At 45.1% G+C, this 27,435-nt stretch overlaps 1 protein-coding gene across 5 annotated transcripts in view; it reads right to left on the bottom strand.

Annotated features, from left to right (window-relative positions):
• Positions 1–27,435, bottom strand: part of LOC121090945 (exocyst complex component 3-like protein 2) — a 55,171-nt gene that overhangs the window by 23,296 nt on the left and 4,440 nt on the right. For 2 of the 5 annotated variants that reach the window (XM_040599840.1, XM_040599843.1), the window contains exons 2-3: positions 3,501–3,827; positions 1,238–1,832 (exon numbers count right to left, since the gene is read on the bottom strand). In XM_040599840.1, the coding sequence (XP_040455774.1) occupies positions 1,238–1,832; positions 3,501–3,789 (884 nt within the window). In that variant the 5' untranslated portion in view covers positions 3,790–3,827. Of the gene's footprint in view, positions 1–1,237; positions 1,833–3,181; positions 3,273–3,500; positions 3,828–4,836; positions 5,414–19,398; positions 21,247–27,435 lie in introns of those variants that run through there. The other 3 variants (XM_040599841.1, XM_040599842.1, XM_040599844.1) reach the window with 3 other exon arrangements.

Below are 27,435 nucleotides of genomic sequence, written 5' to 3'. Positions count from 1 at the left end.
AGGAAAATTCAAATAGTTAAGTCTGGCATCTCTGCTTTTCTCATCTCCACCTTCTTCACTACCTTCTGTCCCTAATACAGTCACAGGCTGTTCTTGCTTCTTGTTTTGTTGTTGTTTTTTTTTCTTGACAAAATTCAGCAGTTGCATAACATTTTTCACTATCTTTGAGCTTTTCTTTATATATTTAAATGATGTAACTATTCACCTCTGATTTCATGGTAAATTTTCAATATTTCATCAATCCATTACTCTAAGGTCTTACCATTTTAAAGGCAGCAATAAAAGTAATGCATCCTGGCCAGATGTCTCCCATGTGTCTGAGGACAGCATGTACCCACCACCCTGCCTCCCTCTTTTGGGAGCTGATGAGGGTAAAAGCCCACCTGATGAACTGCTGATGACCTAATCAAGGGGTTATGAATGTAATTAACACAAGGAACAGAGAAGTTATAGGCTTGGATGGAAGCAATCACATAACGCAAAAGGGCTGAAAACTATTAGGACATAATGAGATTGGAGCTGTCAAGCAGCAAAATAACCATGGACACAGAGAATCAAACACTTCAGCTACCATTGTCATACAAAAATAAATCACAAGAAAACTTCAGGTTTTGATGGCACCCACAGGCATTAAATTCACATTGGACCAAAAGATCCCAGATGTGCCACTCTTCAGATCATGCAGAAAGCCACATCCATTTTCCCAAACTTGGGCAGGAATTTAATGATCTGCTATATGTTTTTCCTGTGATCTGAACACTAATGCAGGAAATATGGAAACAACTGGTCAAACTACAAGCCAGATAAAGCAGCAAGAGAACAAAGAAGACAACAATAGAAATACACAGAGCACTATGCTGACATAAAGGCAAAAGAAAATTATTCTGGAGTAATTGGAGTATTATGGACCTTGCTAAAAAAGGCTTAATGTCAGAAAAGAAATTGTTCAAGAAAGCAGGACACTGTGCATGCCCAACGGGAGTCCAGTAGAGAAACACCCGCGTACCTCAGGTAAGCCTCAGAGCCTGATACCAAGGATTTAGAAAGAGGCAGTACTGCAATGAAAACAGGCTCTGATTCTGAGAGCACAGCATGTAAAACAGGCAGTGGGCAAGCCTAAACTCAGCAAGAGTCCTGAGCATCACTGCATTGATAGGAAGCAGGGATTGTGCTCAGAACTGAAGGACAGAGACATAAAAAAAGTAAATGTAGAGAAAAGGGAGTCCTTTAAACATACCTTTTGTGCATTTTAAGGCTCCATTCATAAACTGAAAGACATTGGCTGAAGCTGAAATGGTTACTGTCAGTAAGCGTGGAAAGGTGAGAAGACAAAGAGGCATGACAGCAGCAGGCGTAGGTGACGAGCAGTCCTGCTTCCTTGAAGACATCGCTTCTTTGCTCCAGGCTGGGGAGAAACGTTGTTTCCAGCTGACTCAGATGCTGCTTTAGTGCATCCTCGTCTGTGTTATCAGAAGAACAAAACATGGGAATCTGGGCTGTCAGGTACTGTATTAGTTTTTCCTCCAGATCTTTCCTCCAGAAGTTTGGGCTCCAGGTGGAAACAGACTTCGTCTCTTGGCTGCTGCCAAGCAACTCCGCTTCCTTCTGCTTCTCCCACTTCAGTGATTCCCCTACTGACTGCAATGGCTCCAGGAACATCCTACCATTTCCACTGAGTGCTTCTCCCACCACAGTCCACATTCGTTCAGCCAGTAGCATATAAAGTGATTCAGACTTTTCCATGCCATCTTTACCAGAATGCTCCAGATCATAAATATAATCACAAGCTTCAAAAAATTTTCCTTGCTCAATGAATCCACAGATGGTTTCCTCTGCAACAGAGTAACAAGACAACTTGATGTTTGTTTGCTCCTCTGTAGAAACCATCACTTTAATATCTGAGTACTGAAGTATGTATTTTATATGTATCCCAGAATTCCTCAGGATCTACTCAAGATCATCTCACTTAAGGTCTAGCACTAGCACCTCTCTGTTTCCTCAGGACAAGCACTTTCTTTCTTTTGTCCTTTCTCCACCAGGCTAACTAAGCCTGCACACTAGTCTTCTGCAGCTTTCTGTCATCATCCCAGTAGACCTCCTCACACGGGCAATGCAGGTTCATTAATAACAATCTTTCCTTAAGGAATGTACCTTTTGTCCAGAAGAAAAGCATTAGAGAAAGGATATCTTCTGGAAGAGCCAAGAGCTGCAAGTCAAGCCCAGAAGGAATCCTTTGTCTTCTCTGCAGAAACCCTGGCAGGACCAAAGTGCTGCAAACCCTCCTGTAAGGTCCCTCCCACCTGTTCACAGGTTCTGCGTGGCTACAGAGGCTGTCACTCCTGCCAGCGAGCTCTTGTCTCGGGCTGAGACTGTGCAGTGCAGTCCAGGGCCCTCTCTTTGCCGGGGCTTTTTAGCTAGCCTGAATGACTACATGCGCTATATATTTTGCTCAAAGGTGACAATCAGAAGGTGGGCTACTTATACGCACTGTCTCAGCAATGGGCATTTGTGTAACCCCCGTGACTTCCACATCTGCAAAAAGCTGTGGTGACTGTGCCACTGCCCGGATCACCAGACGCCCTGTCAAGGCAGCTATGAGATCTTCAAAGTTCGGAAGCTGGAAGGAGTTTTTCACCGCTGCTTGCTTCCAAAGTATCTTACTCGTCACACCCAGCCCATCACTAGGAGTTAAATGTAATGTCACAATAGCTGCACAGAGCTACCATTTTTTTCCTGTGCATTTTACAGATGACAAAATTGAGCAACAAATGGTTGAGAGTATTTGCCCAAAGGTATCTGGAACGGAGCTCAGAGGAAAAATCAAATTTGATGAGAACCCAGGGAATGTTAAGCAAGGCCAGAAGCCGTGGGACGCTGAAAACAATTCAGGACACAGCTCTGGGTGTAGAGTGAAGAATGAAAGAGTATGAGCTTCCATTATCTTTCGCCTGTATCCTAACTTTCCTCTATGGAAACACCTTGTCTGTGTAGAAAGAATTAAATCAAACGGGACTGGAGGGAGGAACGTGACACAAAATGGAGAAAGGTTGATGCAAGGATCTTCAGCAAAGCAACGGGCAAGCTCTTCAGGAGGGGTCTAGCAAGCTGCAATCATCCTGCCTCGATATGCCCAACATATAAGTAATGGTCGCTTGGTACAATTAGCCCACATATAACCTACCTGTCCATCCCCATCAGTGGAAGAACAGCAGTCACACCCAACAGGGTGTCAGTCACACTTATATCATCTTTCTCAAAGACACATCAGGAGTCTTTGCAGGGATAAAAATAAGAACAGCAAAAAGAAATACTTGTGAGGCAAAGGGAAAGTGAAATACATTAGTTTCCAGATAAGCAAGTGCACTGTTCAGAAAGGACAAGAACTCAGGTGGAGGAAAGTGCAAAGCACCTGCTCCAGAAGCTAACGAAAACAAGAGCTTGCAGGCCTGGGAGTGGCAGGGAAAGTCAAGAACTGGACCCAGAGATAACTTTGAGGTTACCTGCAGGCATCTCTCCCCCCGCTCTCTTCCTACTGGTTTCCATCTTCAGCAAACTCCTTGCCACATCCTCACCGCCAGCCTTCTCCTCCACTATCTCTTTCCCACTAGCCACAGCCTTTAGCAATTTGCCTGCCATGGTTTTCAGTTTCCCTCTCCTCTTCAATTCCTGCTTCTTTCTCTCCTCGTGCGTGGCCTTGGGCAGCATCCTTGCATTTTCCCCGGCCATTTGCTCCCACTTGCTGCCTCTTCCTGCGAAGGGTCCCCAGGAATACATTGTCTTCCTCATCATCCAAGCAGGTTCAGGTGCTTTCTGTCCAGCTGGGAATACTATCAGAAAGAAAACATCAGAAATACTTCTGTGAGAGTTGGTCTCAGGGGCTGTCTCCCAGAGAAGTAATTTTTCCTCAATTTTTTTCTTTTTTCTGTGCAGCTATAGGATTCAGCTGCCTTCAGAGAAGTCTAACCTGGTCCCTGCCTGTGCTGACTGAGGACATCTTTATAGGCTGCCAGCCCGCTTACACAATATCTCTCTCTTCTAGGAAAATAATGTCAAAAACCTCATACACCACCTAACCGCAAGCACTGGGGGAAAGCCAGAGGGATTTTCAGCATTTTCTAAATGACTAAAACACCCCTGCATGCTGCCAGGTGATTCGATGACAATCCTATCAGTTTAAGGGAGTTGATTATTAATAGTTTCTGTGAAGGTTCTATGAATAGGATAGCTTTCAATAGATTCTATTAATAGTTTCACTTTCCACCCACCCCACGTGTCCCGGCTGCACCTGAGCTCTTCTTTGGCAAGGAGATCACACTTGGCTTTGGAGCCAGTTTTTTCCTTACCTCCCAGCAAGCCTAGTGTTAGCCAACAGGGAAGTAAAGCCCCAGAGAACAGGCATTGGTTTTGATGTTTTAGCAGCACCATTCAGAGGAGATAAGAGTGATCTCAGCCTTCTGGATTGTGCAATTTCCCAGCAACTATAGACGCTATTATGTATTATTTTATATTTATATGCACACACATATTTAAATAGCATAACACTGCAGCAATCCACCATAAATGTGTGTGTGTGTAGGTGTCCCCATATGTGGATGCACACGTATAGGCCTATTCACCAATCCAGTGAAAAGAAAGGAGATGTATGCCTGCTTAGTGCAAGGGCCATCCCGGTGAGTCCAGAGCTTCTAAACATTCTGGCCATAAGCCTCAGAGCAAATTCTTGCACAGAAAGCATCATTTAAATCCAGGAGCTTGTATTTAAAATGGATTTTTTAGAAGTCCCTGCAATGTTGTGAGAAAGACACTACATGAGATAAGTTGAAATGCTGTGCTTACCATCCTCTCTTTGCCCGATAGTTACAACTGGGGTTTATTTCTCCATTCCATTATTATAAAAATGAAATCAAGAACTTGAGGATTCTCATCAGCTGAGGACAGAGGAGTCTTGTATTAGCCATGACAAGCTGTACTGATTCAACACCACACGTTATTCAAGAATGATTTTGGGGGGTATGAATTTAATTGGCAATTTTTCCACACAGCATCTAGATTGTTCCAAATATGTGCATTCATCTTTCTGGGTTTAACGCCTGCAGTTTCTTCCAAGATTTTCTACATTTTCATAACAGTAAAATTCCACCAGTTCCCTACTTGGAAACCAAGTAAATGTTATGTTGTTCTGGCTCTTTTACTCAGTGCTTAATTCCACCAGCATGTTATCATGGAGCCGTTTGATTCATTACTAACAATAGGGAGGAGGAAATAAATACATTTCATTTGGAAGGACAAACAGAAATGACAGCAGTGGTCACACATTTGATCTGTTGCCAGTAGGAAACACTGAGGTTGCAAAATCCGGTGTTTTCCCAAGTTGTGAAAAAAGTTGAAAATTGAGAGGCTTTATGTACATTCCATTTTGACCTTAATTTTTAATCTGCTGAAGTTAAAATGTTTCCTTTGGAATACTATAGTTGCAGTGTATATGAATACAAGATGGAGTGAGAGGGTTGGTACTGCAAAGATGCATTCCAGGCATGCTGAAACCCTTCAGCAATATTTTCCCATGAAAATTCCAGCGCAATGTGTTTATGTTTCACTTCATCAGCATTTTTCCAACAAGCCTGGCTCTAACAAAAAACATTTCCCTTGACTTCTCTGTGGACGGAAATTGGATGTCAAATTGCCAGTCCTGCAGGCAAGATTCTCTGCAGTACACTGATTTTGAACACACTACAACTGCAGATCATGCCCTAAACTGGGGCAACGTGATATATGGGAATTGCTGTATTTTCCCAGAAAGCTTCTTTCAAGGGAACACAATATGAGCCTGTGGAAAGCGGAGAGTGACTAAGCCTTCCTGAGGCTAGAGCCATCTCTTACTCCATGGCCCACTCAATCAAAGCCATGGTAGACACTCCCCAAGATGAGAGTGCCCTCAGGGCACACCCCATCTGAGCACCGCAGCACCAACAACCCAGCTGGCTCGTCTGTTCTACCTTCACCTTGTTCACAAACCGGGGGCAATGTGTGCGTACAGGCAAAGCAAGCAGCTGCCCAGGGGAGCAGGCAGCTATGAGCACCCTGTGAAGGGACAGCAAGTTGGGGTGACCTTTCTGACTGTGGGCACTGAGCCTAGCAGGAGCACCAGCTCAATTCCTTCTGCTGCAGCGGGAGCAGCAGTCCATCGTCACCTGCTCGGCACACCTCTGCCTGCAACTCTTTCCCAAAGGCAAGGGTTGAAGGGTGGCATCGCTGAGGGGGAATGTGCTGCACCAGGAGAGGACATGCCACACAGGAGCTGCCAAAAGGCCACCTGCAGTCTGCTTTTCTGACCGAGTCTTGACAGAACATGCAGGGTGCACAGGTCTCTCCCCTCTGTCTCGCATGCTGGCTTACTGCTCAGGGTAAAGTTCTGCAGCTAAAATATGGGGGTGATGCGAATCTCTAGGAACATCCTCTACCTCAGTGCTTCCACGAATGGTTTTATGCCTAGACAAGCAGAGTCCCAGGGGAAGCTACACCTTTACAGCAGAGGAGCTGCAAAGTGTCAAGATCAAACCAGAACAAAGGCGTTTCACGAAGTGTTAACATAATGCAAAGGGATTGTTTACTGTCCAAAACCATCATTTTGGGCAGGGGAATCAGGGCACTGCTACATTTCACTTGTCCCTTCCATGGGCTCCCGAGCTGCCCATCCAAGGGGAGTCCTTCCAAGCAGAAAGAAGGGCAGTCCGAAACCACAAGGACACAGCACCATAACAAGCACAGTCCTGCTTCTGAACAACCTCCTTTGTCAGGTGTACCAAATGACCTTCTTCCTCAAAAGCCACTTCTTGGAAGCCCGCCCCCTCCTTCTTCCTGGTGTTTCAATGCCTCTATTTATCCACAGCGTGACGTTCTCTAGGAGGTCATTCTCCTTCCTGCCCTGACCCTTGCTACGCTCACCGCGAAAGAGGAGCAATTTGTCTTCTGGGAACATCCCCAGTGCTCAGGAGTTTCCCCCGTTGCCTGGAGCTCCTGGAAAAGCCCACAACCTCCCCACATCACTGAGACTCTGTCTTTCTATCTCTGGTAAAACTGTAACTCCTTTGTCCTTGGGATCTTTCACTAAGCAAGTGAATCTCTCAGATAAATTTTTATATTGTTTCTCTGTTGACTTAACTCTCTTGCTACTTCCCATTTCTTTTGCCTATATAGATAAAAATCTCTTCATAATAAGCAGATTGTGTGCCTGACCTAAACAATAGCTGCTTGGTCTGGATGCTAATCGGATGAAGTCAGACTATTAGCACTTCAAATTAAATTACTTTGCAAGAGTCCAATTACATTAATATTCCAATCCCACCAAGACAGTGATGTCCCTGCTTGCTTCGCAAGGACTCCACATGAACATGGTCAGGCATATACAACGGCAACTTTGTGCTCAGTAGCATCTGTCATATGAAATACACTTGGTCCTCACAGGCGGGCTGGATCTGCAGTATCTGAAAAGAAAAATCTGGAGGGTTTTTTTGCCTCCTTCTCTGTTTCCAGAACATGCTGGTACCTTCCACCACTTTGAACCAAAGGCATGAAAGATGGCAGAAAGGAATATTTATTACGATGATAAAACATGCAGAGCAGGACACAGAAACATGGTTGTTCCCTAGGATATAAATCCAAGCAAAACCGCTTTGTGAAGCTATGCTGTAGTCTGACAATGTGTTCCTCCACCCACACACAGCATCTTTGATTTCATCAGCAATCAAAAAGCAGCCAGTCTGTGTTATAAGCAAGGTAGGCTTTTTGGAGAGAAAGAAAACAAACAAATAAACAAAACAAAAATACCTTTCCCCCTCCAGTTTGACACTGCAGCTGGCATTGCTACAATGGTCATACGCACGAGGTGCCTTTGTTAATTGTGCAAAATCAGCTGTTTATTGTTCTGTGGAAAGCATATAGTTATATGCTAAGGATAACCCCATTTCCTAAAGAAATGAGACAATGCGGCCACAGATTGCACGCATGTCTATGTTCACCTGATGCCCTGCCCTTCAGTGGGTTTTAAGTCAATTTTAAGCAATTCTAAAGCTAGTTTTAACCAAACTGACTGAGAGTGGCTGGCACAAAACAGTACATCCTCACATACTTCATGAAAATATGTGGCTGAGGGGAGAGGGTAGACCTTCACTGCTCCTGCTGAGGAACAGCAGAACACGGCATGAACTCAGCCCTTATTAGACATAAGAGACTCCACCCAGCAGCTCAATCTGAAGGTACACAGACACGGTCTCCTTGTCTCCTCACCAAATCCTCTGTTTACTCTCCAGCTAACCTGTGTGTGTGCAGCACAAATATTTAATACAAGCAACCTTCCCCACAGCAGCAGCTGAAACAAAGCTGCTGCCCTGCGGTGCCTCCTCACCCCAGGCTGCACACCCCCCACCTCCCCGAGACCTGCGTTACCACAAACGGGCCAAAGAGCTGTGAGTTTGGAGCTAATTTGGAGCTGCCGCGGCTGCCCGATGGACATCGTTGGAGCAAAAGCAAAAGAAGGGGGTTCTGCCTTTCTCTTACTAGGCATGTCTTACTAGACATTACTGGAGTCGCTCTTCTCTGCTCAGCCACTGATCTTAATCCCATTTTGCAAAAGTTAGTCTGAGACTGCTGACATCCTCTGGACTTGTCTGAAATTGGAGGAATTCAGTTTGTGTGAAGGGGACAGAGAGATGGATTGACATACAGGCTGCATGGTCCCAGCAGTTTCAGAAACCACACTGAAGTCCTAAGAATAAGTTCCCCCAAGAACTGAATATTGCCCCTTCCCCTGCCCTGAATACTGAAACAAAATACATTTGGGTGTGAGGTACAATTTGTGCTGCCTCTGTTTGACTCCTGATTGTGAGGACCCTGTTTCAAACTGACCTCAATTTTCACTTAATTAGTAACCTATTTTGCCATTCCTTTGGAACATTTTTAGCTAATTCCTGGGGATTTTGCCTAATTCTGGGTTTGGAGGTGGGTTTTTTTTTGGTTTTCCCTTTTCAGAATGAAACAAGCATTGCTTTAAGGAAGATGTTTACCCTTTTGACAACGACAACAATAGTAGTAATAACAAATAAATCACACAACCTTCAAAATTTTAAAGATTAACTGTGGGAAGCCAAGCAATAGGAATGTTCAAATATCCTAAAAATCCCTGCATTCAGAATATCCTGTTGACACAGTAAGAGCAGAATAAAGCAATACTTCCTGAAGCAGCAGCTTAGTCTTCAGTAAAGAAACTGGGTCAAAGCTGGAAATTCCCACTCCCTGATTTTGCCCCACAGGCCTCCAGCAAGGTCTGAGGATACTGTAGTAATTGTAACTTCCTTCTGTTTTCTTTCAGCATCAGTGGAAGAGGGAGAAAAATTTATCCACCAGATAGACTACATAGCACAATACAGATTGGTTAAAAAGTAGTTTCTCCAGACCACAAAAACGGGCAGCTAGGTTCAATGAAATGCTGGGCTAATAAAATATTTCAAAGCAAAGGTGTAAACTTTCACATATTTAATAGACCTGAGGCTGTGTTTGGAGTCAGGTTATATTTAACTGTGGGGAGGGCACAGGACAAAGCTTCCAGTTTCCGTGCCCCCTCTGGCTCTGTTGGGAGGCCAGTGGCTGGCTTTGCATTACTGGTGTGGAGGGACAGGGGCTGCAGCCCTCGGTGTGGCACTGGCATCTGCAGGGGATGTGGGGAGCAGAGGGGGCCTGCAGACCCAGGTCAAAGAGGGGATGGAGCTGAGGGGCTCCATCCCCTTGCCCCATGAAGGACAGTTTGGTAAAAGCCCCCCACTGCTTTCTACAGCATGGGCTGGGCAGGACGTGAAGTTTCCGTAAAGGTTTGAGGGCTATTTTCCAGTTTCTCCACAGACAGCAAGTTGCCAGGGAAAGCAGCTGGCATAGAAAACATATGGGCTGAAAAGTGAGGCAGGCTGATGAAATCTGTGTTTTTCCAGGGCATCCAGAGTTCTGCATAGGCAGCAGCTGTAGAAGAGATACTGTCTGATCTCGTTCTCCTACCATACATACTTCTATATAAACAACATAGACAATATATACCCCATGCCAAATTGCAAAGTATATATACTCTCCCAAGGAGGTTTGAAGGACAGGAGGCCTGGCCTCTCTGACTCAAAAAATATCAGGAAAATTTATCTCCTGTTATTCAGGGTCCTGCTTGTCTCTTCAGTGCTCAGAAAGCCCAAGTCCTGGAGAGCAGCTGTGGGAAGTTTCTGCAACAGAAACCACCGCGGTGCTACAGGCTGTCAGTCTGGTCACAGCCCTAGAGGAGCAGTGACCCAACAGCTTGGTGTCTAATCCTGCAAGTTATCTGAAGAGTTATCCAAGGAAGGCTCCAGGGGCAGGTATGCCAGAGGGAAACTACAAATTAAATGATGCTTGCTATCCTTGGGATGGAAAGAGCTTTCTTAAAAAAGAAATTACGGATATTGTTTGCTAATGTGGTAATGAATGCATTACCTCAACCACCACCATGTCTCTTTTCAGGATGATCCATGATTTCATGGATTTCGGGGTGGGGGGGTGGGGGGGTGTTGAAACCTTGTATTACGAATATTCCATCTCCATTTGGACAGACAAGCCTAAAATTATTTTATTTGAGTCTTTTCATTTGGCTTAGATTGACAAGATTCCTCTGTGCATTTTTACATAGATTCTTTCCAGCAGTAAAAACTTTTATGTTCAACTTTACAGGAAACTTCCTACACACGTCTGTACTCACAGCTCTACACGGAGCAGCATATGCAGAGATTTGGGACTGAAAATCTACATTACATCATTTGCATGTTTTTCCTGCTGCCACAAGAGGCCAGTGATTGTGTAATTTCCAGTTTGCCATGTTTCATCCCCACCACCCTGACAATGGCTCCACAGGCACATCTGCCAGACACCATCTGGAGGGTAAAAATCTTAACTACCGACTGGCTTCCAGGACATCCTGAGACCTCTCAGATAGGAGCTGGGCACATTTAAATATTACTGCAAGACCAAAATTCAACCACTTTTCCACTCAACATTCACGGCAGGTATCTCTGGCTACAAACTAAGGCAGGAAGGCCCCACACACCTGCGCTGCCAAAGGAGTCAGTGTATGGGATGGGTACCTTAACATTGTTGAACACTTTGACCCAGCAGATGGGTTGTTTAGGAGAGGAGGTGAGGGAAAAGAGATCAGCTTTCATACAGACACCTAAATAAATCACATTTTCAGAAACACTCAGCACGTAGCATCTCCCATCGTTGCTTCTGGACAGTCTGAGTAACAACTCCATTCCCACCCCACAGTGAGCGGGGAGCTGGTTTAGCCACTAGCCCTGGTAAAGCTCAGAGTATCCGAGCAGATGCCATATCACACTGTAAGAAGGCCAGTTTTAAAAGATTTCTGCAACCTATAAACACTGGAGTGAGCTAGCTACAGTGAGGGGTTTGCTACAGCAAGAGGAATCCAAAAGGGTCCTAGGAGAGAGCTAATCACCTCTGAAATGGTTTCAGAAAAACACCCTGAGGAGGGCCTCTGCATAAGCACAAAGAAAAGCATTAAATTTTTATCAACAGGAGTTCAGGCTGAAAAAAGCAGGCCTCCCAAATACATGGTGGTAAAACATTTACACTGCACCACCGTGTTTTCTTCCAAAACTAGAAACACATTTAGAGGAGATGTGGCAGTGAGTGTCGGTCTCTTCTCCCAGATAAGCAACAGGACAAGAGGAAACGGCCTCAAGTTGCACCAGGGCAGGTTTAGATTGGATATTAGGAAAAATGCCTTCACTGAAAGGGTTGTCAAGCACTGGCACAGGCTGCCCAGGAAAGTGGTGGAATTACCATCCCTGGAGGTATTTAAAAGATGTGTAGATGTGGCACTTAGGGACATGGTTTAGTGGTGGGCTCAGCAGTGCTGGGTTAACGGTTGGACTCAATGATCTTAAGGGTCTTTTTTCTATGATTCTGTGATATCTGAGAGTCTTCACCATTTACTGACCCACTCTTTCTCACCCATTCTACACGAATGAAAGAAATGCCGACAAAGCAAGAGATGAGCACAAGTTGGAGGGGGAGGCATCAGGTGCAAGATAAAGGAAAGGGAAGAGTATTTGTCATGTATTCATCTGCTGCCAGGATCAGGATGTATCTCATCCTTCCGTTGCTTCCCACTTCTCTGATCACTGAGATACTCTCTGTAAAGTGGAGGGAGCGCTAAATAAAGATTCAGAGACACTAACCCAGCTCCCGAGAGCTGCACAGCACTGACTGCCAGCGCATTGGCAGCGTTCCTCTGCCGCCTTCGTTGCAACCACTCTGCTGACGTTCATCACTTAATGCAATTTTTTTCCCTGCAAAGAAGATGTGGTCCTCAAGGAACCAAAATTCTGTAACTTGTGAGGATGTTTCTAAATTATCAAGCAAATTTTAAAAGGAACCACTATTTGTTCCCACCCTGAACAAGCATGTTATCTGTACTGTTGTGACCTTAGATCTCCAGCATGTGTTATTTACTGGCTGTCAAAAGCCAAGATTCTTGAAACTCAATTAATAAGAGCATTAAGGCCACATTCCAACAAAGGATTTAAGTAATTGACTATTTCAAAGATAATATTCAGCCTTTTAGCTGTACAGATCTGTTTAGTGAGCAGGAAACAGTGGTGTGGAGTGGTGTTTGTACACTCCATGGCTACATGACAACAAATGGCTTGGAGTCAACATCTTCAAATTGCACAAACTGCAAACCAATTTAATATAGCTGATCTTGATACAGCACAGAATCGCTGGATTTTAAGGCAGCTGCCTTGGAGCTTGTTTGTTTGAATGAATGAGTTTTTCATGGTATTTTCTGCACAAGGTTTTAATGGGGAGCTTCTAAGCCCAATAATGGTTATATATTCACTGAGGTCTCTTCGGCTGTTACCGCACTCTTCCCAGTTAAATATAACTTCAGTGGGCAAAATGGGTTAAATGGCAGCAAAATAGAAGCTTTCATGCTCAAAAGCTGTTTTGCATCAGGGAAGAGAAGACTGCACTGATTTTGTCAATGAGGACAAGAAGCTGAACTGGGCACTCTAGCCCTGATTCCTACTAACCTTACCCTGGGTAACCATTTAGGTCTATGCAAAAGGAAAGCCAAAGAACTGTAAAATATCTTCTAGATCACAGTGGTTACAGATGCCACTTTGTACAAGTGGGATGTGAGTCCTTCGTGTCTGCAGTTGCTTTCCCCCACCCTTTGCACATGTAAATACAACTGAGAAAAGGCATATTACCATTTTCTTTCCTCTTGCTTCCCAGTCCTGGGGGGCCATCACACACAGATAATCAGGAACTCCAAGCTGGACTGCAGTCTTACATAAAATATTAACACTATGGATCTGCAGTGGTACAACTAGTTGCAAGAAGCGGCAGCTACTGATTTATTCTAACATTTTATTTATTCTAACATGTGATATTCATTTATTCTAACATTTTTTGAAGGGAAGAGATGGGGAGAGATATTGGTATGTATGGCAGGTACTGACTGATATTTAAACCCTTTGGCATTACCGTATGTGCCTGCAAATAACTGCCAGTGCTATTAGTGGCTGTCATTGACAACAGCATGTAAATTACTATCTAATCTGCATATGCAATTAAATAATTAGATGCCATATGTAAGAACAGTTATTTATAGGTGCAGAATCAGAGAAAAAAATTAAGTCCTATCTTCATAATGTATCATCTCATGAATCAGGTCCTCTTGAACATAGGTACAGGTCTTCATTACTGAGTTAGTTCCCCATCTTAGGTTAAAAAAATATTTTAAAATCACAATTAATATTTCATATTATTGATTTTCCCCTATGATGCACTGAATCAGTAACGCCTGCATCTAGCCTGCTGGCAGGAAGCTATAGTTGCCATCCAGAAAACGCCTGTCAACTTTTGGAGCTCGTTATGAACAAAACAAGCCAGGAAAAAAGCCCATCCTGCTGAAGGCCCATCCACTGCATTCAATGAAGGCTTGATCTATTCTTACAAACAGCTGACCTAGATTCTCTGCCTGAATGAGAGCATTTCCCAGCATCAAGGCTGTTCGGAGAGTCAGAAATTCATGTATCGCTTGTTATGAGAGAGGGGTTAAAAAAAGAAAAAGGATATAATCTTAAGGGAAAGCTATGCCATCAGTTTGTCGTAAAAGAGTTTTACCCGTATCAACACAAAGGGCTCCCTGACACACTTCTGCTTTCATTTCAGAGTCAGGAAAGGACTGCAGCCTTCATTTCAGCACACGCAGCAGCATCCCAGGCAGCCACAGCTCCATGGAGAGGCTGAGATGTGCCAAAGCCGTGGAGGACACGACCGCACAGTGGGGTGACCAGCTTGCCACCCGCGGCTTTCCGGCAGCTTGGAGGCAGCTCCTGCCCCTGGGCTGCCAGCAGTGAGGCTGTGCTGGATCAAGGAGTGCTGGCTCACATTGTGCCAAGAGGAAATGAGCGAGTGAGGGCTGCTGAGCCCCATGCTGCCAGGTCGTGATGGGATCCAGCTGCAGGCACAGCACACATCCATCACCTCTGGGAACCGAGGAAGGCCAGGACAAGGCAATGCCATGTCCTACTGCTGAACCACACAGGACACTTCTCCATGTGCCAGTTCTCCAAGAGATTGGAAGTGCATTCTGTGGCACTCACGTAATGGTGGTGGTATGTGGCTCAGAGGGACAGAAAGGCTGGTCAGCCCTGGAGTAAGGACCTCCAAGTCCTTTTCTTCCTGCCTCTGCCACCAATCCATTTTGTCTACAATCATACTCCCCATCCCCCCAGGATCCTGCTGGGCCCCTCCATAAGCCAGGCCAGTAACCTTTCATATTAACCAGTAATACTCACCAGTGATCAGGGGACACTGAGGATGTCCATCACTGTGAGGGACACCAGCTTGACGCTAGCCCTTGATGGCTGCTGTCACTGTTGTCACTGATGCTGAGCTGCCCACAGAGAACAGCTCCAGGTCCAGGCCAGCACCTGAGCAGCATCTCCCTCAGGGGGATAAGGAGCTGGCAGGCAGGGGCTAGTGCAAGGCACCTGCATATCCCCCAAAGTACAGCTCCCACCCCAGGGCTACACTGCAGTGCTGGCTGTAGGGACAAGGACAGGAGCACAGACCAAGTCCTTGGGGTGGGCAGGAGCTGAGCAGTCAAAGGAAGTTTCCTTCAATACCAAAATGTTTTGATGTGCCTCACAGATGGAGACAGAAAGCTAAATTAACATACATAAATGCAGGTCCTCTGATCACAGAGATATTCTGCCCTTTGTCAAGACATGAACATCCCAGACCAAGTCTACAGAAGAGGACTTCTGCTCATGCGGACCCTCACTGCCGCACCACACAGGCACAACCCACACATCCAGCCCACCTGCTGCGGGCTATGCTGCCAGGGAGCATCCCCCCTTCCCTCCTTCTCTGAAGCCTCCAGAGGGGCTGCTGAGGGGAGAATGTAAGATCTAATTAACCACCTCTCAATTCAGATCTGGTTCAGCAAATGCAAATACTGCATCGGGCAATTGGGTTTTCCTCACCAACTTACTTTTTGCATATGGGCAATATGCAAACTAGGTCAGTATTATTCCTACTGAACCGCTTGCTATGGGTATTATTTTTAGCAAACCATGTGATTGTCTGCCTTTTATTTATGAGAGCACAGAAAGATCCACTGTATATTTTCCTGTCTGTCCTGTTTGGGGTGGTTTGTTTTTTCAGTTCTTTGGGTGGGTTACTGAGATCTCAGGCCTCTTCTTAAAAGGCAAAGTCAGACTCAATCAAGAGATCTCGCAGGCTGCATACCTTGGCAGTCCATGAAACCAAGCACACGCAGCAGTGAGCAAAGCAAACCAGACAAGAGCACGGAGAGGCTATGAAAAGGCAAGACAGTGATGCAGGTAACAAGGGACAAGGACATGGAGCAAAAAATATGCAGGGGGTTATGGGAGGTGGGGAATTGGGCAGAGTTTGAAGGATGACAGAAAACATCGCACTTAGATCTTCACAACTCCTGAAAGGCTAAACCCAAGATCTCAGCAGCTAGACCAAAGTCAGCAGGAGAGCCAAGTTCAGCAACAGAAAACTTGTCCAGAGGTTCAAGTTCATTTTTTGAGACCTCTTCGTAACTCCTTGTCACAAACAAAACAATCTGAGGCAATGAAATCCTGTACCAGCTTTTCATTCAGCAAGTTAGAGGTCACAACCCAGACAGATATCCATCGGACCACCAAGCCAGGGTGGATCCCCTCGAGGGGGAGAGGGCCCCTATGGTCAGGACCTAGCAGCAACCCTCTGTGTCCAGGTCTCTAACTGCCTGGTTTTCATCTGGCCTTGTCTGGGGAATCCAGAGTCTTTGCCCAGGGCGTGAGTTAACAGGTGATTCAAGTTCTGGGGATGTGGATCCTTTTGCTAACCTTGCATGGCCAGCATGAAGAACTCTACATCTCTGCCGATAATCCAGACTGCTTTTATAAGCAGAAAAAAGGCATGGGCATGGGCATGGGCAGTGCCCTTCCTCTCGAGAGAATACAGATGTCCAAAACAGGCCAGCCAAGCAGCACACCAGCACTGCCTAAATCTCCCCACCAACAACAGAAGGAATCAGAATGAGTAGCTAAGACTTTGATGCATGTATTTCACAGCAGAAGAACCACAGACTAAATTTCCAGAACTTAGCTGTCACCAAGTGTCAGAAACTAGTCTCCAGGCCCACAGGTCTTCTGACTTTCCACTCACATGAAAAAAATCAGATGTATATGACCTGTGAGGGCACAGGGTCAACTCTATGGCCAATGAGTCACGCGCCTTTACAGGCTGCATATCAGGCAATGGCCCTGGCAAAAGCTGCTTGCTAGGGCAAGTCATCTCGGCAGGAGGGGAGCCCTGCATGGGCGTCTTGCTTGCCCACCTGTGCAGGACACCACCACTAGTCCAGGGCTTCTGCACAGCTGGGAGACACTGCTGGCTCTTGGCTTCAAGACTGTGCAAGCAACATAGTATTTTGCTGCTGAGAAGATGAAAACATGAGGACAGGCTGCTCCGGCCACCGGGGAAAGGGCTGAGCTGGCTGGGAGGGCCTGGTGCTTGCTGACACCTTTTCTGCCTGTGCCTCTGCCCAGGAATCGCTGCCCCAGGAACTAGGGCCCTTTTGGGGTCCCGATTGCCTCTTCAGCAATCCACCAACGCGGTGCATACACTCAAATTCAGAAAAGCTGTTTTCATCTGTCCTTTGTAATTGATCTCAAGCCCTGAAGTTCCCATTCCAGGCAGCCTGGCTCCTGGAGCTAACTGCTGGTACTGTCTAGGTGACTGCCCCTAAAAAAAGAAACAAGAACTTCAAAAGAAACAACATAGACAGAGACAAAGACAACTGGACCGCATCCAATTCAACTTGCAAACTACAAATAACATCTCTTTCTCCAGTGAAGACCATGCTGCCACAGAATATCAGGTAAGCACTGTAAAGAAAGCTACACAAGCTACGTCCTTCACACTGGGCAGGCAACTGTAGATTTTCCTGCAAACAGAAACAGCATAAATGAATGGTGAAAGGCTAGGCTCTCTTAAATGTGGCACAGCATGGGAACTCAGCTCTGTGTTTCAGGGGGGGAGCGAGAATCATATGCAGAGATGCTTAGTTTTAAGAACATAGGACATACCCTTCAAATTTGCTGGAATAGCCTGGGAGATACAAGCTGGCTGGAGGATTAGCTATGCATCACTGTGTCATCATCTAACGCTTCTATGCCACATGATTCTAACATTGCTCCCAGGAAAACCAGTGGTCTGGGATAAATATTATGAAGACAGCTTCTTATAGCCCAAACTTTCAATTTTTTTTCCATCCCTCACATAAGACTCACACATGGGTCACTTCTGCTACCCATCACCTGCAATACATCGCATCTGATGTTGCACTGAATTTTGTGTAACTATGCTTTTTCAGAATCAATTCATACAAAAATAAAATGAACTTTATCAGTCACTGACACATGCATTCTCTATCTTATTGTTAAAATCATCAAACTAATACTGCCTTGAAAAAGAACTGAAGGCAGCAACTATTCTCTGCAGTCATTAGTAGCAAAAACTGCTTTCCAGCCATTCCAGTCACTCTCCTGAAATTACGCAGTTACTTGTTGGTGCCAGATTCCCATTTATCTCAACAGCCTTTTGTAAAAACAACAAACAATAGCTTCTTCTTCATTTATCAGCCTTCCCATAAGAGGAAGAACTCATGTTACAAAGGAAGGGCCACATAATCATGCCTTACTAGCTCAAGGTACTTTCACAATTTCTTTAGAAATTTCAGTATACACCCCTAGGACAGTTACGAGCAGCCCAAGGAAAACAGTCCGATGTCAGTAACAGAAGAAGTACTAATGAATGCAGGACAACAGGCATAGGGGAGCTGGCAAACAAAAAGCAGAAGAAGAGGTGTAACGGGAGCCAGGTTATCAGCTGTCTGGTAAGAAGACAGCTGGTGCAGGTCTGGTCTGTTGCCCACCAGCACCATGCTCTATGTCACTGAAGTTCATGGAGCCACCCCAGAATCTGAAGCTGTTGCAGAGGTGAAAAATGCAAGTGAAAAATTTGCTTCTGCTAATCAGAAAGCATGAGTCCTCTCCTCTAACCAAAGTGATGTTCCCCTCACTGCTGTGTTTCCTTATGTACAACATGCATGCATCATTACAGTGCAAACCTGCTGTGAGAGCAGATTCAGGGTCACATCAGACTGGCACACACAAAACAGTCCTGAATTCCCTCATTCTTTAAACATCCTTGGGGGTTTTTTTGGGTTTTTTGTGGGTTTTTTTTTTTTTTAGGAACAAGCATGAAATGAAAATGAAGACTTTGTGTCTTTTTCAGGGAGGGTAATGTTTTATTTAAGATGGCCTGCTAGCACCATGAATTTTACATGGGAGAAGCTCCATCCCACAACATCCTTAAACCTCTCCTCATTAGTCAGCAGGGCTCTAATCCTTCAGGCAGGAGATGTGGCACTTCCCACCAGGAGCTGTGGTATGGGGGCTGACTCATATTGTTTACAAGCATATCCCTTCTCTGTACCGACCACCACTGAAACACAGCCTGTCCTGAAGCATCGCCTTAGAGACCTTCCTGGGAGACAGATCTGCTGCATCAGCTGCCCCTCACAGCTCTTCCCACAGAAATCCCCCCCATGCAGGCTGTTTGGACATACAGGGATGTGAGCAGAGGGCGGGCAGGTCTAGCTGAGCAACCTATCTGCTGCAAGGCATCTGGAGGTCGCAGATAAGCAAACACCGGCAAGGGCAATACTAAGGACACAGATACATAAGCAGAACAAGACAGGCAGCAGATTAGACATACCTTCCCACGATTTTGGGTCCGGTGCAGGACTTTGTTGATGTCTGATGAGCTATGCCTGGTTGTAAGTGTTCAGAAAGGCCAGCTTTTACTGTAAACCAACCATATTCAACCCCCAATTAGCCACGGAAGATTAGCTGGGTTGGGGATTAACTGGATACTTCCTCCCCATAGCAACCATGGCTACACCACCATGCCACCACACACATACCACAGGACACACAGCCTCTGGGCTGTGCCCCACTGGCACCCCAGCAGGTGGAAGCTGTACCCGCTCAGCACAGAAAGCAGCAGGCTTGTTACGCGCCTTTCCCAGGTAGAAGACCTAAGTATGTTCTTATACCCTAACTAACATATAGCCTGCACTAGCCAGGATCTGGTTTTATCTAGGTTACTCCACCCCACATTGTCTTCAGCGGCTGAAAGCTGACAATACCTAAGTGACCAGCCAACGCTAAAACAAGAACAAGCTGCATAGCCTGCAAAAGCTGTCCCAAGCGTTAGGCAGCTGGTGCGCTGACACCGTTGCCTATGTGCTGAGTAATGATGCCTCGCTCTCTCTTTGTGCTCCCTTCCCCATCTCTTTCCATCTGTTGCTCCTTGTCTTCCACTTGGATTGTATGCTACTCCAAGCAGGGCTCACACCTAGGACATAATCTGTGACAGCACACCACAAAAATCGGTCTGATCAATTCACGTGAGTAATTAGTGAATTGGAGTCAACGTTGTACGGGAATGTGTGTATGAATGGGTTAAGCACAGTGTGTGTGCATGGAAAACATGACTCATAAGTGTTACTAACATTTTTCTTTCTCATGTCCATAAACCCAAGCAAGAAATGGAAGAAATGGTAGTAGTGGATAGAAAAAGACAGAAAGGCAAAGAGACAGCAGGCTGGCAGGCCTCAAATACAAATGCACTAAATTACAGGTACACAAACACTGCGAAGAGCTGAGCATTTGCAGCTCCTACACATATTCTCACTTCTTCTTTTATAGCTATTAACTTTGCATGCTTCTCTATTTTGTTTTTGCTTCATCTTCCACATACATAGACCAAGACTTGGATCTTATCTTTGTGTATCCCAGTGACTTACTGGCATATCATGTGCACGCACAGCTGCACCCACAGGTCAAGACATCTTTTTCACTGCCTTCTGTACACGATGATAGTGCAACTATGCTGGTCACCAGGACAACAGTCACAGCCTGTTAAACTGATAAGAAGTTGGTTGGCTGGGTTCATGCTCTGAGAGAGAGCAAGACGGAGGTAATAAATGTCATAGGCAGCAGTGAACTGCAAATGGCATTTGGTTTTCCCCTCAGGGAGTTGGAATGAGAATGAACATGAGAGCAGTGAAGAAAGAAGAGGGTCTGAAGGGAAGAGGCTTGCTGTTTAACTTTTAAAGCTCCACAGTTAATGGGAAATGGGAAAGATTTAAGTAAGACACAGGGCGGGAGCTCAGCCGTGGGGCTTATCTCAACCTGCCCCATGCAAAGGGAGCGGGTTTGAGCCCACATAGTCCCAAACCTCCAAAAGGGGCAAACACTACTGTCGTGCCAATGGGCTTCGAGGTCATCCCTGCTGGACACCAAAGCAGAGGGCAATTAAAAGAAATAAACATCACATTCCAGGCATTCCTGTTGCTATAATTGCCCCTTGCTAACAGCAGCCAGGACTGCTTAAAGGACTGCACTACCTCATGACAACACCCACGGTGTCTCCTGGCTGGACCTGAACCCACTGCAGAACGAGGAAGCCTCCCCTTCCCACAAAACAGCCCCACCAAACAGCACCGAGCTGAATCCAGAATTGGGCATGCCATTCAAGAAAACTATATTGCCAAACAGGCATTTGGTAGATAGAGAGGTCAACCTGTAAATCCAATCTTTTGAATACTGCCAAAGTTCAGGGAAACACAGAACTGGTATCTCTCATGTTCAGCAGTGTGCGCTCATGCTCAGCTTCAAGGCCCCCAGTCTGACAATTTTGCCAGTGCAGAAACAGATGTGAAAGATGGTCTGAAAAGAGAACCAGTTGCAACTGGAATTCAGTCATGTTATCTATAGCCTATGGGCAGGGGGTGTGTGACGTTATAGACAGAATTTATCAAAGTGGTAAAGCCTTGTCAGAACAAGAAGGAATTGTGTGTATCCAAGCAAAGTCCAAGAACTCTCATAAGAACATTCCTCATAAAACTGCTAAGAAACAGGGTCCTGCCTCTTCGAGGGATACTCACGGGCACAGCAGGGCTTCTGCCAGAGCAAGGCTTGCATTAGCTATGTTCAAAATAAGGTCTGAAAATGCAGGTCACGCTGGTCAGGCTCTGATCTAAATGGGAACAGGGGAGCAATACAAATATTGCCATGCTGTATGACTTAGGATCAGGCAGACACACCAGCCAGTGCTAAAGAGGTAGGTGATGGTTAAAGGCCTCCTCCTCCTCCCTTCTCCTCCCCGCTCCTTCCTAGACACAGAGGAAGAACTTCAGTCTCTTTCTCCTGTCTCTCAGCTGTGAGTCAGCAGCATAACAAGATTCTCTTGTTAGAAAGGTGACCCAGCATTCAGACACCCTCTTTATCCCCTAGCCTGCACATTAGGGAGAGGGGAACTGCAAAGCCAGCTGCACAAATATCTCTCCCTGGCTGGGGCTGAGATATACACAATGGTCCAACACATTCAAGGCCTTTCTGAGCACAATAAAGCAATGCCAAGAAATAGGAAAACATCATCAAGGCCACATAGGTGGGTTTCTTGCATTTGTTCTGTATCTCAGTCAAAACAGGCAGGCATAATGCACAAAGAGGCCTTTCTCAGCAAGCAGTGTGGCATGCGCTCCTGGGTCACCTCAGGTGGCTGTCTGTCTGCCCAGTCCCCTTTCCCCTGTTTTGATTGTAGCTGCATCCTTTCTGTATCAAGATGTGGATACTTAATGCATGCTCACCTTTGCCCTCAGCTACAAGCTGTTTCTGCTTAGCTAATGCTTTTCTTGGCAGGCTTAGGCGGGCAAGCCAGAGTTCAGTTTACTGCACCCTGATCAGCTGAAGCACAGATGACTGGCTCTGGGAAATGCTGCAGAGATATGGCCAAAATGAACTGAAGTCACTTACATGGAGCTGCAAATTGCTCTGTGTTGGTACTCGGCCAATTTGATTCTGGCCCATGACTGGGCATCCAGCCACAGCTAGAGGACAAATCAAAATAAACAAACCAGGAGTTTCTTCTAGGGACATATTATGAAGAGATTTTCAAACCAGGATTTAAGAACAGAATCCTCTCTGTCATTAATGCCTTAGCATGGACTGTGCGCAAAGACAGACCCTCTAAAAAGCTTTAAACACAGTGGAAAATGGGCAAGATACAAGACACAGGACAAGAGTTAAGACATATAGTGCTTTTCACAGCTCTGGCACAGTTCTCCCATGCAAGGGATGCATGCCAAGCTTTCAAAAGTGGTCAGAGCAAATGCCTGAATCTTAGCTGGTCCTGAGTAAAAGCTTAAGAATTTGACTTCATTTTATCTGATATTTTTTTGTTGATATTTATTTGTTGAGAAGCAGTCATTAGTAAGCACTCCATGAAAGAGACTGTTGTGGGAAACCCATGACTAATAACTCTCCTTTGATTCAGTTGTTCTCATTAGCAGGTTTTTTAGAAGACTACATTGCACAGCCTCTTGTGCAATAGCCCTGTGCAGAGTCCACAGATGCAGGGAGACAGACCTCCCCAACATTGATCACGTCTCTCAGCAGAAATATGTAGGTTGGAATCACTACGGCAAACACAACCCTGTTTGTAGCTCCAGATCACAGTAAGTAAACAGGCAAAAATCAAGGCAATTCTGCCACAACCCAAAGTAAGCTACAGAGCTGCTCGTTTAAGACTTTTGCTAGGGTAAGAGAAGACATTACTGAGCAGTTTTCTCCATAGCAGGAGATAAGGAGGTTTGTGCTGACTCTCAAGCAACCTAGCTAGCAGGCTGTGACTTGGCAGCCCACTGCTACTTTGCTCGCTTCCCTGTTGCTCGAGGACTTGCATAAGCTGTGAGCGATCTGCCCGCACACGTCACAGCATATGCCTCCCCATGCACCAGAATTAGCACGCTGCCAGAAAAGGTGCAGGGGCCAAGCCATTCACCCTCCTGCCCACCCTGACATTTTGCAGGGTGCAGAATGCAGTAGCCCGGGGCTTTCTGCAGAGGAAGTGGTGGGACGCCCTCACATCTGCAAGGGGACACATTTCAGGCTTCATCTGTACGACTCAGCAAGTCTCTGTGGAGGCAGCAGTGGCACTGAGATTCTCAATTTGTTATCTATAAAATGAAAAGAAGTTTTATCAAACAGGTACTAGTAAACATCCTCCAGAGCACATAGACTTGCATAGAGACTTGCCCTCGCAGCAGATAGACTGAACTGTAAAAGCCCCTTGTCACAGCACTCCGTGTCTCAGTGCACCAGGAAAAAAAGCAAGCAGGGAAAATAAGGGCCTTCTTTAGCCACAGTAGGTATAACTAATCACAAGAACCAGATATCTACAAACTAAAAATAACCACTTATAAGTATACATCTTTGAAGACGTAAGTATTATATCTGTATGGAATCATCAGGGATAAGTGCACAAAGCCACTACCAGGAAAGACACCCCAAAAGTAAAGTCTCTGAGTCAAACGGTACGTTATCCATTGGTATAAAATGGTGTGTCTCCATGGACCTGAATAAGTTCACAAGCATTTACATATGACCTTCAAGATCCCACCTGCACCCACACACCCTCCCCAACTTCATCTCGAACAGAGAATTCACCCATCACCTACTCGCCCATTAATCTGTCAACTGTGCAAGCAATCAGAAATGAGAGAAGCTGTGTATTTATTACACATTTCTGAATAAGTCATGCCCAATATCTAGGACAAACAATACATTAAACCCTAAAGAACCCTTTGAAAGCTTTTTGCCTGCTGGAAACAACAATGAAAAAGTAACATGATAGAAAGGGAACAGTAAATCATTCATGAGAATGATTAAAAACAAACTGTGGGTGAGGTGCAGCAAAACAACACTGAAAACAGCCAGTGTATTCTTCTTGAGTATCTCATGTTTTAGAAGGTAGGGTGGTTGCAGGCAACTTTAAGAAGTCCTACTTTGTGTTCTTAGTACAGAAAAAACATACCAGATACAAAATCCATAGAGACCTGCACAGCCGCAATGTACAGCTTATTCTGATGCCCCATGACTACATCAGGCACTGAAGCAAAAATGCTACTGTGCTTAAAATTACTTGTGCAAATAAAGCTTAACCTAAAGAAAAGGCATGTTAAGAACACTAGTGAAATAAGTATAAATTAGACTCCTAAGGGCTGAATAATGTTTATAGCAGTGATCTCACTGAGATCCACATAATCATTTTGGAATACTAAAATCAAGTTCTGAAAGAGTTATGGTGCCAAAGTGTTCACAGCTACCACCTAATGCAATCCGATTGTTGGTACCATAGTTTCCCAGATGAGTGTGGTAGCCACAAATCACGTTATCAGCATTTATTTCAGATCCTTTCCACTCTACGTGAAAATGCCTGTTTCAGGAAAGCTTGTTTCCTAAAACTATCATCCCAAGTAAAAAGCTCAAAAACAATCAATACAGACAGGATTTGTTTCTTAAAGTCTTAAAAAACATCCTTGAGCTTCAAGGCAAGGTTCAGCCTCCATTATGCATTTGAGCATTCACTGACTCAACTGTGTGTCTTAAAACCTTTCAAAACGTGATTTTGAAAAGAGTCCAAGGTAGTAATATCCTTGTAAAGAAAGTTCTGCCTTCAGTGTGTCTCCTAGGTTGTTCTCAAAAAGAAAAATCTACATTAGGTCAATAAAATCACACTAGACTTTACAGTCAACACCATGTTTGACCTGGATTCATATTCAAGGGTATTTTTAGCCTCATTTCTTAAACAAGCAAGATTTATGCAATGGTGGTGTGTGTATCTATGTGTGTGTATGCACCTGCCTGTCTCATCAGCCCCATCTACCTGTTCCTGAACCCCCTGGATAATTCCAAATACACTGACATTCAGGTACATGAGGCATGGATAGATGGGTAGAATGAAACATTATTAGTGCTTCAGGTCAGCTTTTATAAGACATCACAGAATCCCCATAGGCCAAAATCAGACTTAATTCATTACACTGCTCTTGGAAACCATGTGTGTTTGCAGCTATTGTAATATTGCTACTAGTCTATATATTATCCTAAACATACGTAACACATGGCTTGTGCAACCCATAGAACAAAGTTTCTGCCTCCAGTTTCTTATTTTCACTCCTTTCCCCCCCCCCCCCCCCCCATGTTTGGCAAATCATTTACTTCAGTAATACAAGTATTTGAGCTGCAAACCACCAGAGCAGTCAAAGACTTTGGCACTGTATTGCAGTCGTGTATTATTTGCTTCATTACAAAAGGTAATCCCTGGTTTTTTATTAAGAGGCCCACAACAGCTCTACTCAAGCTCAAGGCAAAACATACCAAACCAGCACCAAATTCTGAATTACAACCTACAAAGTCAACATTACCCAGTACAAAACTTGTAATGCCCTGAAAAATACCTTCAACGGTGCCAGAGAGGCAACTCTGTAAGGGGTATAAAATCAGACATCGGAGACAAAACCTTCTGCTATGAGACAAAACCTTCTGCTATATGGCTAGCTGTCTGTTCCCAAATGCACAGCTCTGCCCTCCCAGCCAAGCAGCACCTTCAAAAGTTTAGTTCTGAAGAATATGGAGATTTTCCTTTGCCTTCAAAACAGATTTTTCCTTGCTTTCAGCACAAGCATCAGGGATACCTCCTTCTCTACTAGACCTGCCAGCAGGAGCACAAACGTAACCCCTAGCTGGGCCTCAGTACTGCCTCCAGACCCCAGCTCTTCCAGCAATGTCCTTGTGTTATTCTAAAGCAAATAAACTCCTCTATGCTCAAATGAGCAGAACAGAAGGGTAAAACATGCTCTTGTACTCTCAACAGCAGTGCACACACCTCTAGGAACTAGCTCAGCAGCCACATGTTTCTGTCCCCAGGAGAAGGGCTTTGAGAGCACTTAAGCTCTCCAAGGTCTCCCCAGACTGGGAGAAGGCTCTGGAGATAGGCTTTCAAAACCAGGGGCTACCACACCTTCCTTTTAGGAAAAGCAGAAAGCCAATAGGCAACTGTAAGCACTCATTACTCTTTTTTGCTACTTGGACTTAACATCTGCTGAGAAGTCAATACTGATAATCACAGCATTGGTTGCCAGACCATCAGAGGTCAAAAAAAAAAGGATGAGAGAGGATGTATATCTGGAGATGCTGGCAAAGCACACGACAGCTGCAGAGGACCTGAGCAATTTCTTTAATGAAATGGAAATGAATGTGTAAATTGCTAAAATGATACTGGAAGAGAGATTTAACTTAGTGCACAAGCAGATAGATTTTGATGTCTGAAGCCTGGCTATGAGAAGTTGCAGGGAAATGGAAATGCAGTGGTTGCTAACGAGCATAATGAACAAGCAGGCAGCTTTGACAGCACGTTCTCAGCTGGAAGCCACATTCCCCAGGGGCTCCTTATCTCCCACATCCACTTCTTTCAGCAGTCATATAAATGCAGCAGGCACATTTGCCAACCACAAGCATGCAAGTGCTAGATAATGTTAGTGGTTGCCAGTTAGGCCTGTAGCCAAAGCTGCTACCTGGACAAACTGAGAAAACCTGGCTTCTCCGATTCCTGTCACCAACACTTAAACCTACTGTTGAGACACATACAGAAAACACAGCTCTCCAAGCTGGGGGCCTCTCTCTTTCACAGACCTCCAAACTGTGCTGTGCAGAACTGACCTCCTGATGGAACTTCCACCCCATCTGCACTCTTCATTCGTTTCTGTGAGCTTGCCTTTGTTTATTTTCCTCTTTAAACAGAGACAACCTGGTTTTATGTGCTCAAAAGGATACTTTTATTTTGCCCTTTCACCCAAACAGCTACTGCCTGTAAAATTCCAGACTCTTCCCGCAGACAAAGAAC

The sequence above is a fragment of the Falco naumanni genome, chromosome 7 (assembly GCF_017639655.2).
Source record: "Falco naumanni isolate bFalNau1 chromosome 7, bFalNau1.pat, whole genome shotgun sequence".
Classification (NCBI taxonomy): Eukaryota; Metazoa; Chordata; class Aves; order Falconiformes; family Falconidae; genus Falco; species Falco naumanni.
The sequence above is the reverse complement of the archived record's forward strand: the minus strand, read 5'-3'. Positions and strand labels throughout refer to the sequence as shown.